The sequence below is a fragment of the Anolis sagrei genome, chromosome 5 (assembly GCF_037176765.1).
Source record: "Anolis sagrei isolate rAnoSag1 chromosome 5, rAnoSag1.mat, whole genome shotgun sequence".
Classification (NCBI taxonomy): domain Eukaryota; kingdom Metazoa; phylum Chordata; class Lepidosauria; order Squamata; family Dactyloidae; genus Anolis; species Anolis sagrei.
In genome coordinates this window covers 51,822,538-51,836,255 of record NC_090025.1, presented here as the reverse complement: position 1 = coordinate 51,836,255, position 13,718 = coordinate 51,822,538, and the positions used below count along the sequence as shown (strand labels likewise).

At 38.5% G+C, this 13,718-nt stretch overlaps 1 protein-coding gene across 1 annotated transcript in view; it reads left to right on the top strand.

Moving 5' to 3' along the window:
• DCHS2 (dachsous cadherin-related 2) overlaps positions 1-13,718 on the top strand; it is a 145,383-nt gene that overhangs the window by 97,557 nt on the left and 34,108 nt on the right. Inside the window, exons 5-10 of the mRNA XM_060778812.2 lie at positions 1,662-2,681; positions 5,637-5,812; positions 7,483-7,582; positions 8,985-9,142; positions 10,630-11,470; positions 13,083-13,322. Of these exons, the coding sequence (XP_060634795.2) occupies positions 1,662-2,681; positions 5,637-5,812; positions 7,483-7,582; positions 8,985-9,142; positions 10,630-11,470; positions 13,083-13,322 (2,535 nt within the window). The remainder of the gene's footprint in view (positions 1-1,661; positions 2,682-5,636; positions 5,813-7,482; positions 7,583-8,984; positions 9,143-10,629; positions 11,471-13,082; positions 13,323-13,718) is intronic.

Sequence of the window (13,718 nt, the reverse complement as noted above, 5' to 3'; positions counted from 1 at the left end):
AGACAGAAATGCTGAAAGACATTTTGAAAGAGGCTTTAAATTTTCAAGTCATTAAATACCTGGCTGTTGTAGTTTTCTGGGCTGTATTTACTTTATTTACTCTCCTGGTTTACTTTATTTACTGTCCTGATTTTAGAATTTTTTTAAAAAAATATACTTGTAGCCAAATTTTGTTCATTTTCTTAGTTTCCTCCTTTCTGTTCAAATTGTCCACATGCTTATGGATTTCAAAGAGGAAAAAATGAAAATGAACAAAATCTAGCTACCAGTATTTTAAAAAAGAAAATAAAGAACCACACTCAGAAAACAGGGTAATTCCAGTCAAGAATCAATCAGGGACAACTAACACACCCCCCCCCCCCCCAGCGAAGGATTCCCCCAGGCAGGAAGCAGCCCAGGCTTTGAAGCTGCAAGGCCATTCAGTGCTAATCAAGGTGGCCAATTACAACATTCAGACTTGCCTCCAACAAACAAGAGTTCTTTCTCCCACTCTGGACATTCCATAGATATAAAAAGCTTGCCTAGTTTCCAACAGCCCTCACAACCTCTGAGGATGCCTGTCATAGATATGGGCAAAATGTCAGGAGAGAATGCCAGTTGGATCTCCAAGGGGAGGGCATTACATTATTGTGATGCCACTATTGAGGAGTTCCTCCACCATGTCTCCACAGTGTATGTTCACCTCAATACAAATAGAATACAAAGGAGGAGCCCTTCAAAAGACCCCACTCCTTCAGAAAGACAAATATATTTATTTATTTACAGTATTTATATTCCACCCTTCTCACCCTGCAGGGGACTCAGGACAGATTACAATGTACATATACATGGCAAACATTCAATGCCATAGACACACAACATATATAGACAGACACACAGAGGCTACATAACATTCCAGCTTTTTGATGAGGATATTCTGGCCACCAGGGGAGCAGTTGCTTCACTGTCCATTTGTGACACTGAAAAAGTACTTTCTCATTCTTTGCATGCTTGCTGGAGATATTTATGGCATTGTAAATTAGTTAAATTAGTCTCCCCACACACTCAGTACTTAAATTTCCTACTTGACAGATGCAACTGTTTTTCAGGCTGTAAAGGTCAACAGCAAGCTACACAAATTAGTTGGAAGCTCACTCTGACCTGGCCTAGCTTCCAACTCATGACCTTTCAGTCAGCTATAGGGATAGATTTTCCTTCAATATGAAGCACTGAAGTTGTTTAGAAACTTAAAAGTCATTAGTAGTATCTTGACTTCAGACTGAAAATGTATTGAAGGCCAGGGCAATAATTTTAAGATGGGGTATTATGAGATGCCAATATGATATTCTGGAATTTAGGTAAAAAACACATGCAGGTAAACAAGGCTATGTGGCATTCCAGCATTCTAGCATAGCAAACAATGACAGCCAAAACTAGAAACAGTTTAAGGAAAATGGAGCTATAGAGCAAGATGTGGTGCTAGGTTAGTGAAATAGCCCCCACTCATTGTGTGGCTGTGACTTGTCCACAGCCTGGAAAACTCACAGCAACCCAATGATTTTGGCCATGAAAGCCTTTGATAACTCACTAAATACTGTTCTGACACATATTTCTCAAACATTTTAGATCTTTTGGTTATCTTCTGCTTGATACTGATTTGTTTCTTCTTCTCCTTTTTACAGATTTCTTGGAAATGATTACCTACAGAATTTCCTCTGGCGATCCCTATGGAAAGTTCACTATTGACCCACAGTATGGAATCATCCGCACTAAGAAAAAGCTTGACCATGAAACCCACGATCATACAGTTCTTACAGTGCAGTCCCAGCTGGGAAGCTCACCAGTTTATAGCACTACCCAGGTCAATGTAACTGTGATTGATGTCAATGACAACCCTCCCGTCTTTGGGATGGAGCATGATCAGATAAATATATCACGAAACACAGTACCTGGCACAGCTCTTTACATAGCTCACGCAGAAGACAAAGACAGTGGACGAAATGGGGCAATCCACTACTCTATTGTAAGCAATACGTCCAGTGTGTTTACCATCGATCCAGTGTTCGGCGTCCTTTATCTTGCTAAAGCTCTGGCTGCAGACTTGCAGCTTGAGCACACAGAGGCACACATTAAAGCAGAGGATCATGGAAGTCCTCCCCTGAGTTCTCTGTTGATCCTACGAGTATTCATTGATGAACAAAAGGGACGTCCTGCATTCAGTTTTGAAAATTTGGTCTATCAGGTGGACGTTAGTGAATTATCTTCAATTGGGACTAGAATTCTACAAATACAGGCCCGGAATCTAGATCCTCAGCATATCCTTGAGGATGTTGTTTACTCCCTGGAGCAAAACATAGATTCTGTGTCATTTAGAATTGATCCTGAAACAGGTGTGATTTCCCTACGGCATCCCTTAGACTATGAAAACATGCAGTCACATAATTTCAAAGCCTTTGTTACTCACCCACTTGATAGGTCAGGACAAAATTCGAGTACCTCAGTAATAATCAGTGTTGTTGATGAAAATGACAACTCTCCTGTGTTCATGCATGGTGACTATTTTTTTGAAATTGAGGAAAGTCCATTGCCCCAAGGTGTTGTCGGTACAATTTCGGCGGTGGACAAGGACTCTGGAAGAAATGGTCAGCTCTCCTATTTCCTGTTATCCGATGGAAAATATTTCAAAATTAATTCCAATACAGGTAATACATTTTATTTAATACTGTGGGTCCTTGTGGAATGTGTAGCCTTCAGCTATCCAGAGTAATTCAAATATGTAATGACCCTGATGCCTATGTGTGAGAAAGAGAGATGGAGAATGAGACAAATTGAGACTGAATATTAATGCAATGTCTGTCCAGAGTCGAGGTGAAAGCAGTGAGGAGTCACAGATGCCCAAAGAACAGCTAAATTATAGTTTTTTTCCTCATTAATGAATGTATCTATGTAGCATATTCTCACAAATCTTGTTATCATCATTTTGCACTGAATTCTCAATATATGAAAAGTAGCTGGACTAATGGATACCATCACCTGTGACTCACCAGACCCTCTTCCTTATTGTTTATTCTTTATCTGGTACTTAGAAGCAATCAACTACAACACGGTGCAAAATGATAGTTACTGATACAGATAGGCATGCTACTTGTAGACTGATGAAGCATCTCAAGACACATAGTTGAAAACAACCAGCAAGGATAACTATAAATCACTGTCACTTCTAGTTTTCAAACTTCTGCCAAAGTAAAGTGTTAGAAAATGAGTTGTACAAGATTCCTATATATACGTTACATAAACACTAGTCTGAGAAATCATCTTTCAGGTCAAATGATAGCCAGACCACCTCAGCTATGAACAAGCATTTGATATCTTGGATTCATTGCTGACCCTGGAGCCTCAGGTGTTGGCAGTGGCCAGGAGTGCCTTTGCACAGTTCACACTTGTGCGCCAGCTGCATCCATACCTTGAGACGCCAGACTTGACCATGGTAGTCCATGCCTTAGTCACATCTCATTTGGACTACTGCAATACTCTGTATGTGGGGCTGCCCTTGAAGATAGTTCAGAAGCTTTAATTAGTACAGCCAGGTCACTAATAGGAGCGCCGCACAGGGAGAGAACCACTCCCATGTTGTGGCAGCTCCACTGACTCCTGGTCTGCTTTTGAGCTAGATACAAAGGGTTGATCATTACCTTTAAAGCCCTAAATGGCTTAGGTCCAGGCTATTTGTCAAATCGCATATCATTGTTTACTGGAATGTTGTTGAGTCTGCATATCATTGTATGCACCAACTCGGGCACTGCGATCAGCAGGGGAGGCTCTACTCTCAGTCCAATGCCCATCTCAAATGCGGCTGGTGGGAATGAGAGAGAGGGCCTTCTCCATGATCGCCCCTCACCTCTGGAACTCCCTCCCTAAAGAAATAAAAATGGTAGATAGACGATGTTATTATTTATTTTTTGGGTTATAATTTGCTGTGGATATTATTTTCGTTGGTTTTATGTCCTTTATTTATTAATTAGATCTGGCATGTTTACCATCTCTCCTCTCTCAGGGACAGAGATGGGATACAAATTAAGATGACGATGATGATTATATCATCTTCCCCATGTTCATCCCTGGATGTTTACACTTACTTCTAAAATGTGTTCATCTTCCTTCTGTATCCTCCTTTGACTATCATAGAAACTATCTGCCTTAATCCCTGCTTGTTTCTTATGGATACAATATTTGCAGGGAATACATTTTTGACTGGACTGTGGTTACCTGAAAGTGTGGATATGGCTGAACACCATTAAATTATTTGATTTCTACTCCCAGTGTACTACAGAGTTGCATTGGACAACCTAGATTGTGCTACAGAGATTTCTCCTCTATGAATTTTCTAGATACTCCCGTGCAATGCTTTGTTAACTTCTAGGGAACGCATGCCATAGAATCAGCTAGAAGACTTGGCAAATTCCTAGAAACACTATTTTTCTCCAGGAACAGAAAAGTGAAACTGAGAATATGGGTTCTGCAGTTGCAGGACTCTTATTGTACTTTTTTCTTGGTTTATCAGCACCGTGCTTTTCCGTGACTTGTTTAGCTTTCCTTCTGCAACTGATCTTTTTTTGTCAGCTTTCAGTTTTTCCACTGGCAGCCAACAGAGCTGAGGTTGATTCAAACTTAGAGTGCCTCCTGTTTGTTCAATTCTTCTCTTTGTGGTTTTGAATATGCTTTAAGGCCAGTTTTCTGACAATGCCCAGTAGCCTTATGTCCCATTGCAAATTGAATATCCAATTAACTTTTGGGGCACAACAAGTGTCTATAGGTTAGTAATATATATAGGTAAAGGTTTCCCCTTGACATTAAGTCTAGTTGAGTCCAACTGGGGGGTTGTGCTCATCTCAGTTTCTAAGCCGAAGAGCCAGCGTTGTCCATAGACACCTCCTAGGTCATGGGTTTGGCATGACTGTAATATATGTGTGTGTGTGTGTGTGTGTATACACCCAAGGTAAACCAAGGGGGGTAGTTTAGCGCAATACAATAAAATGTTGAAAATCAATCCAAAAGGAATATAGAATGAAAATCAGCCACAATAATGAAACTAGTTGGCAGGAGAACCTTTGTCCTATACAGATGTGGAATCTGAGATTTGCTCTCCACAAAACCTGGACCATTTGCTATTTGGCAAATGACTAAAGCAAAGTGGCTTTAGAGATGAGTCTAAAGAGATAAGGAGGAGTTCAAAGAAATATACCACAGTTGTGTTGCAATGAAGTCCGTGAAAAGTAACTCTTACTTGCTATTTGCCAACAGGCTCTGTGTGGAGAACATCCACAGTATATGATGTTTCAGCCAGCTGGCCAACAACTAAAATATTTTTCAACCTTTTATTTTGCTGGCAGGGAATAGAAAATCTATTTTGGTTTCTTTAGAGCAGCCATGTGGCTTTAAAGTTAGCTTTTTGTGTATGAAGTCAAGTCACTTGGAGGATAGTGAAGTTATAATGGCCCCAGGGTATACAAGTACTGAATGACACTCTCTTACTTGGCTCCATGCAGCACACCTATCAAGTGACAGAAATAGCTTTTTGGCATGTGGTATGAATCTTGTAAAACTGATTGTGTGCAGACTGTAATTCTCCATTCTGTTAATTGTCCTTGTTATCCCAGGTGAAATTATAAACTGGGTTGCATTAGACCATGAGCAGGAAGCTCACCATCATCTGATTGCTCTGGTGACTGACCATGGAGTCCCTCCACGTAATTCAACAGTAAATGCTTATATCACAGTGACCGACCTAAATGACAACCACCCGTCTTTTCCCCAGATTCCACTGCATATCAAGGTTTGTTGTAACTCTTGTAAATATTTTCTTTTTCTATTAAAAAGGGTTCATTCTGCCAAGTTTATATTAAATGCATGCATATTATTGCAAGCTATAGGGTAGAAGAGGGAGTCATTTAAATGCATGTTCCACCCAGTATAGGTGTTAAACTCACACTCTGTCCCAATGTAAGCAAAACCCTGTTAAGCCTTGTGCGTGAACACACTCTTCTCCATTTCTAGTTGCTGCAGCATACAATAAATTTTAAACCTCTGAGGATGCTTGCCATAGATGCAGGCAAAACGTCAGGAGAGAATGCTTCTAGAATATGGCCACACAGCCTGAAAAACCTACAACAACCTAGTGATTCCAGCCATGAAAGCCTTCGACAATTTAAAAATATGTTTGGAGCACCATCTTGTGGCAATATGTTTAAACTGGCAAGCATATTAAAAGGCACAAGTTGACACATATTTAGAATGCATTAATCAGTGAATTATAATGGTTTGACATCACATTAACTGCCATGGCTCAATGTAATGGAATTCTGAGGTTTCTAGTTTGGTGAGACATATTATTTACCATTCTCTGTTAAAAATTGCTAAGACCACAACAATATAAACCGCAGAATTCCATAGGCTAGAGCTATGACAATGTCAATGGTTGGTAAATCTGCTTGCAAACTAAAATTAAATTGATCTTGCCTTCAGTTATGAAATTGTGGCATTTGCTACCAGCTTTCTAGTAACTTTATTTATATTTTTGCCCTTTTCTGAATAAAAAGACTTTATTTTTATATAGTTTTACAACTTTCTGCTCTCCTGTTGACACGTCTATGGAAAATAATCTGGAGTGTACAATCATAGAATCATAGAGTTGAAAGAGACCTCATGGGCCATCCAGTCCAACCACCTGTCAAGAAGCAGGAATATTGCATTCAAAGCACCCCTGACAGATGGCCATCCAGCCTCTGTTTAAAAGCTTCCAAAGCTCCACCACACTCCAGGGCAGAGAGTTCCACTGCTGAACGGCTCTCACAGTCAGGAAGTTCTTCCTCATGTTCAGATGGAATCTCCTTTCTTGTAGTTTGAAGCCAATGTGACTTTAAACACTATATTACACAGTACCAGGTTTTCTGGAAAATTAGGAATAGAATATAAGAAGCATAGATCTATGAATAGATATAGAAATAGAAAGATATTTCTAAGAAACTATTAGAGATTTGTACTAATTTAGTTACTAGTAAAGGTAAAGGTTTCCCATGACATTAAGTCTAGTCGTGTTTGACTCTAAGGGGTAGTGCTCATCTCTATTTCCAAGCCGAAGAGCCAGCATTGTTCGTAGACACCTCCCAGGTCATGTGGCCGGCATGACTACATGGAGTATCATTACCTTCCCACCGGAGCATTACCTATTGATCTACTCGCAGTTGCATGTTTTTGAACTGCTAGGTTGGCAGAAGCTGGGGTTAATATCAGGAGTTCACCCCACTCCCCAGATTCAAACTGCCAACCTTTGGGTCAGCAAGTTCAGCAGCTTAGCAGTTTAAGCTACTGTGCCACCAAGGGCCCAATTTAGTTACTACAAATCACTAAATGACAGGTTTTGTGAGGCTGAAGCACAACAAGTTTGTGTTTAGTTTGTCCTTGAAATTTGGAAATTCTAGTTTTAATTGTTCTCCTTGTCATTAGATTTTGGAAGGGCAACCAGCAGGAACACTTGTTGGCACCATAATTGCAAAAGACCTTGATTTTGGAAACAATGGGAGAGTGCTATACTCATTGTCTGCAGGTGAGAATTTCTTATTTGTTGAATATCAAAATATCTTCGGTGGAAATGAGCCTGCAGCCCATAGCTTAAACATATAGCTTGGCTGTGTCTGTCGCTATCACTTCATTCAACTGCCATCTACACTGCCATCTAATGCAGTTTGAAACTGCATTATATGGGAAGTGTAGACTCATGTAATGTAGTTTAGCTGCATTATATGAGTCTATACTGACCATATAATGCAGTTTGAATGTAGATGGGGCTAAGACTCAATAGTGAATTCCATGGTTCTCAGAGATGGCCTTTGCAATATAGAGGTCCATTACAGAAAGAAGACTCCTTTCAATTTCCAGTCATTCGAGATGACATTGTGGTGAATTACTATTTGTAAAATTGGCTGTTCCCCATAGATGTCATATGGTTGGTTACTTTGGTTAAAGCCGTGGTTCCCAACCTTTTTTAGACCAGGGGCCACCTGATCAGGGACCACTTTGACCAGGGACCACTCTCCAACATTAGTACCAAACTTAGTACCAGAATTCATTGACTGCACATTGCTTAAGTTGCATTGACTGACCGTCTGTGCAGGGTTCCATACTTTGTATTTTAACAACACAACCGTTCAATGCTAAGGCTTTCTGCCAAAATGGAACTGTAGAGGAGAGTCTACTGAACAAGCCAGTACCTGCCGCATACCAGTACTGCCATCTGTTGAGGAGTTACAAAGGTGGAGGCATTACTTTTCATTCAACCCTTAGATTCGATTTGGTTATTTGGGGTGCTGATTCAGAAAATTGCATTGGATAGACCACATCTGCTCTAGTTTTTGATACAGAACATATGCCATGCAGTAGTCACCATCTGCTTGCTGGTTATATTTATTTAACCATATTTAACCATATTTAATAATCCATATTTAATAATCCATATTTAATAATCTAGAGCTGATGTATTAATAGTAATCTTTCGTGGGTAGTCAGTATCTCCCCTCCCGACATCCCTAGGAGGATATAAGATGGTTTCGCGTGACCAGTCGCTCTTGTTGCTGCATGGTTTCGAGGCAACGGTGTAGTAATGCTGAGGACACGAACCATATTTTCATTCTTGGGGACTACTGGTGGTCCATGAACCACAGGTTGGGAGCCTTGGCTTGAAAAATTGACATCCCTTTAAAGGGAATTCGTTCAAGCTGAAGATGAGAGACCAAATATCATGATGGGAATGCAGGTCTCTTTTAGAAATGTGATATATTTTTCCTGCCTTGTTATTGGAGAAAGTTTCTGCACTGCAAAGTATATAGTATGGGGAAAATGGGGCAAGAGAGCAGGAGGTAAATTGGGAGTTACTACAAGAGAGAGATGTTCTTGTTTGCATAGTCCTTTCCTAATACACAGTTATGTTAACCATGATGCCTGTCTTTTAGGGGAAAGCTTGGGTCACTTTAAGATTGACAGCAGCAGTGGTGAGTTAAGAACCACCGAAGCTCTCTTGTACAGTTGGCGTTCAAACTACAAAATGGTTGTCACTGCTGTTGATCAGGGAATCCCTCCACTTCAAGGACAGACAGCCATCAGTGTTGAGGTATTGATTTAAACAGGCATTGCTTTCTTGAGGTAAGGTATCTTGAGCAAATGGCAGTACCAAGATACATGAAGGACCCCCATGCAGAATATTTTTTTGTGGAAACAGAAAATGTTTTTATCCGACGTTACATAAGGGAATGACAGACTTAAAAGTAGCAGACTTAAACAACAGCAGCACCAAGTGATAGCTGACAATTTTCAATTATAAACTGTAAACATATCTGAAGCCTCCAGAAAAATTACTGTAATTCAAACTATGTCAATCATATGTAAGTCCTTCTGAAATCAATGTAAAGACTTAATCATGACTTAGTCCTCATTTAAATGGGACTGTCTGAATCAAGCCCTGCATCTGTGTGTACTTTTATCAAGTTGCCCACATATACTTGAGTATAAGCTGACCCAAATATAAACTGAGGCACCCAATTTTAGCACAAAAAACTAGGAAAACGTACTGACTTGAGTATAAGCCTAGGATGGGAAGTGCAGCAGCTACTAGTAAATTTCAAAATAAAAATAGATACCAATAAAATTACATTAATTGAGGTATTAGTAGATTAAATGTTTTTGAGTATTTACATAAAATTATAATTTAAGATAAGACTGTCCAACTGTTTACACCATTATTGTAGTCTTCTTCAATGTAAATGCGCTTATGTATCCTTCCAATAATAATAGAGTAATATAATAAATGTAGTAATAATAGTAATAAAGAGAATAAAATAATAAATGTAATAACAATAATAAAGAGTAAAATAATAAATGTAATAATAATAATAGAGAGTAAAATAATAAATGTAATAATAATAGAATACAGTAATGTAAATTTAATAATAATAATAATAATAAATAGCATAAAATAATAAATGTAATAATAATGATGAATATAATAATAACCCAGTAAAATAATAAATAACTTTGACTCCAGTGTAAGCTGAGGAGAGCTTTCTCCACCTAAAAAAAGGGCTGAAAAACTGAGGCTTATACTTGAGTATATATGGTAATCCTTTTGCTGATCTTGCTGGCCCAATAAGATTTTTTGAGGGGAAGTTTGGATTCTCCTCTGATTGCTGATCTCAACACATTTACTTGGCATCCCAACTATTGGTTTGTTCCATCATTCACTAGTGAACAACATTTCATGCAGTAAGACTCCCTTATCCACGGGGATACTTTTCGAGATCTTTTGTGGATACTTACAGATAGTATTGAATCCTATATTTCAATATCATGGTTGACTACTTAAACTTAACTCATTCAGTTTAAGCAGTTGGCCGCAGATTGAAAATGTAGAGTTTGATTCAAAGTTAAAAGAGGTTTGAAAACAACACTTCCTTGACTAAGAAGAGTCCCACCTCCACTCACCAGCTGTTGATTCGCTCCCTGATATCATCCGGAAAAAGTAAAATAGATTACAAAACTGCAAATATCTGTCTGTCCGTCTATCCATCTATCTATATTCAAAATGTTGTTCTTAAATTTCAGGTAATCCCACTTCCTAAAGGAAGAAGACCTTTCACCCCAAACATCAGACATTTTGTTGTACCTGAAAATTTAAGACCTGCTCAAATGCTAAGCTCTCTGAGACTGCCTGGTCAGAATCCGTATTCCAGCAAAAAACAACATTTCACCATCTTTGAAGAAGATTACAGTATTCCATTTGAAATTGACAGTACTACCGGGGATCTATTTCTATCCAAAGAACTTGATTATGAAACACAATCTCACTACTTCTTTAGAGTTGTTGTCAATGATTATCCGCACAGACCTCCACAGAATAATACTGTTTTTCTCAGTATTGATGTTGAAGATCAAAATGACCACTCACCCTCCTTCCAGAATGACTTTGTTGTAATTGGGATAGAAGAAAATGTGCCCGTTGGTACTTTGGTGTATACCTTTCATGCAAGAGATGAAGATGGCAGTTTTTTAAACAGTAAACTTCAGTATTCTATGCACATGGAAGACTTCACTGAAAATCCATTTCTCATCCATCCTTCTTATGGTAGCTTAATTACAGCAGTTCCCCTTGACCGAGAGATCACACAGTCTATTGTCTTGACAGTATTTGCAGTAGATCAGGCTGTAAATTTGACTGATCGCAGGCAGAGTTCCCTGACAGCAAAAATTGTCATTTTAGATGTCAACGACAACAGTCCTCGTTTTGTTTCATCTCCTGTTTCTTACATTAGAGAGGATGCAGAAGTGGGCTCATTTGTGCATCACATAATTGCCCAGGATCCAGACCAAGGAAGGAATGGGCAGGTCACATACCATCTTCTAGCCAACAGTAAAGGCCAGGGATTTGCTATAGATAAAAACACAGGTAAAGTTTTTTATATATATGGTATACTAAAAAGGTAAAATTGTCAAATTGGAATTTTAGTTATTTTTCACCTTTTGATTGAACTCTGAAAACAGCTGGTTAATATTGCAAGTGAAGCAAGAGTGCAGCAGAAGACAATAGAATGCTGCAATTTCAGTACAATGTAAGTCTAGATGTATATTTTAATTAATGAGTATCTCAGCTCCAGTGACAAAGCATCAAAGAATACAGGAATGGGCTGACATACTCAGTATCTGCATGAATACAAGTTACTACTGGTAACTATTAGATGGGAACTGTCCAACCAGCCAAAACCTATGGTTTGAAACTCAGTTTCCAGATGTCACATTCACATTTGGAAAGATGGTGTCACAACCAAAAAGGTCCTCCTCCAAATAGCCACCAGTCTTGCACCTGTTGGCTAATAAATTTAAACTAAGGCCTCAAATGTTGACTGATATATGCAAGGACAAAAAGATGGCCCATAAGAATCCAGTGAAGATTATAGTTAAAAATAGTATGCCAGAAGAGATTTTGCTTTTGAAGCGTTTTGTTATTGTGTACTTAACAATATTTTCTACTTATGGAGATTCTAAAGTGACCCTGGGGCTGAGAATGCTGGACTCAACCAAGGTTGTCTAATATGCTTGCATGGGCCCTACCACAGAGCCCTATATCCCAGAATATCAAGGCAGAAAATCCCACAGTATCTGCTTTGAACTGGGTTATCTGAATCCACACTCAGATTATGTGGAATTTTCTGCCTTGATATTCTGAGATATAGAGCTGTGTGGAAGGACCCTATGACTGAGCAAGGGATTAACCCTGGTCTCTTGTCATGCAACCCTTGTCATCCCAACACTTAAATCACTATGTTATTTCGGTTCTTGCAAAGTGTAATCTTTGCATAGAAAACTGCATATTTGATTGATTACTATGGAATTGTAAATGTTACATAATGAGTCTTATTTTGGTTTAAATGTGGATCTGCAAAAGTATTGGGTCGGATGGTTACTTTTTATGTGTTTCTCCTTTGTACAGCATTAAATGTTTGCTGACTTTGTTGTTCACTGCCTTCAGTCCCTTTGGGGAAATAGGATGGTATGTAAATAAATTACAGTAGAGCCTTGCTTATCCAACATAAATGGACTGGCAGAACGTTGGATAAGCAAAAATGTTGAGTAATAAGGAGGGGTTAAGGAAAAGTTATGATTTTAACTAATTAAGCACCAAAACATCTTGTTTTCCAACAAATCAACAGAAAAAAGCAGTACAGTACACAATAACGTTAGATAGTTATTACTGTATTTACAAATTTAGCACCAAAACATCACAATGTATTGAAACAGCTGTGGATCCGGGCGGGAGGCAGACTGCGTTGGATAATACAGAATGTTGGATAAGCAAGGTTGGATAAGCAGACATTATTATTATTATTATTATTATTATTATTATTATTATTATGTTTTTACCTGTGATTTGGGATCTAAAACCATGCTTTTAGTTCTAAGCTATGGCCAGAGCAAACCATAGATTCCATGTGACATCTTTGAAGTTCATGATAGTAATGCACTGCTTAAATAATTAATGCTCGTTTCTCCTCTTTCAACAGGATTGCTAGTGACCATCTTTGCTTTGAATCGTGAATACCAAGAATATTACAATTTGACAGTTGTTGCTATTGATGATGGTACTCCAGCACTATCTGCAACTCAGAGTGTGACAGTAATTGTCCTTGATGTAAATGATGAGCCACCAGTGTTTACAAAAGCTGTATATGAAGCATCTATCTGTGAAAATACAGATCCAGGAGGAGTTATTATTAAAGTTGAAGCCACAGATAAAGATTCAGGTAACCTTCAAATGTCACCTTCAACTTTACAAAGTCAGCAAACTTGCTTCCCTTTTTTATTTATATAACTTCAGGTTCTGAAGATCAACAATGATTTTTTTTGACTCAAATAAGAATGCTATAAGATTTTTAAAAGGTACCCTTGTCAATGTTTTCCAGTGGTTTGCCTTGCTCATATTATCACATCTTAATTTCTCTAATGTAAATTCATGTTGAAAGAGGCAGTTTCACAGTGTTATCTTGACTTAAGAATTTAATTTGTTCCATGACCCTGTTCTTAAGTCAGAACATTCTCATCTCAATTTTCCCACTGAAATGCATTGAAATACTATTAATCCATTCCAGCCCCTCAAAAACCACCCCATTTTTGTTATGTGTGTTTAAATAAGAAAATGT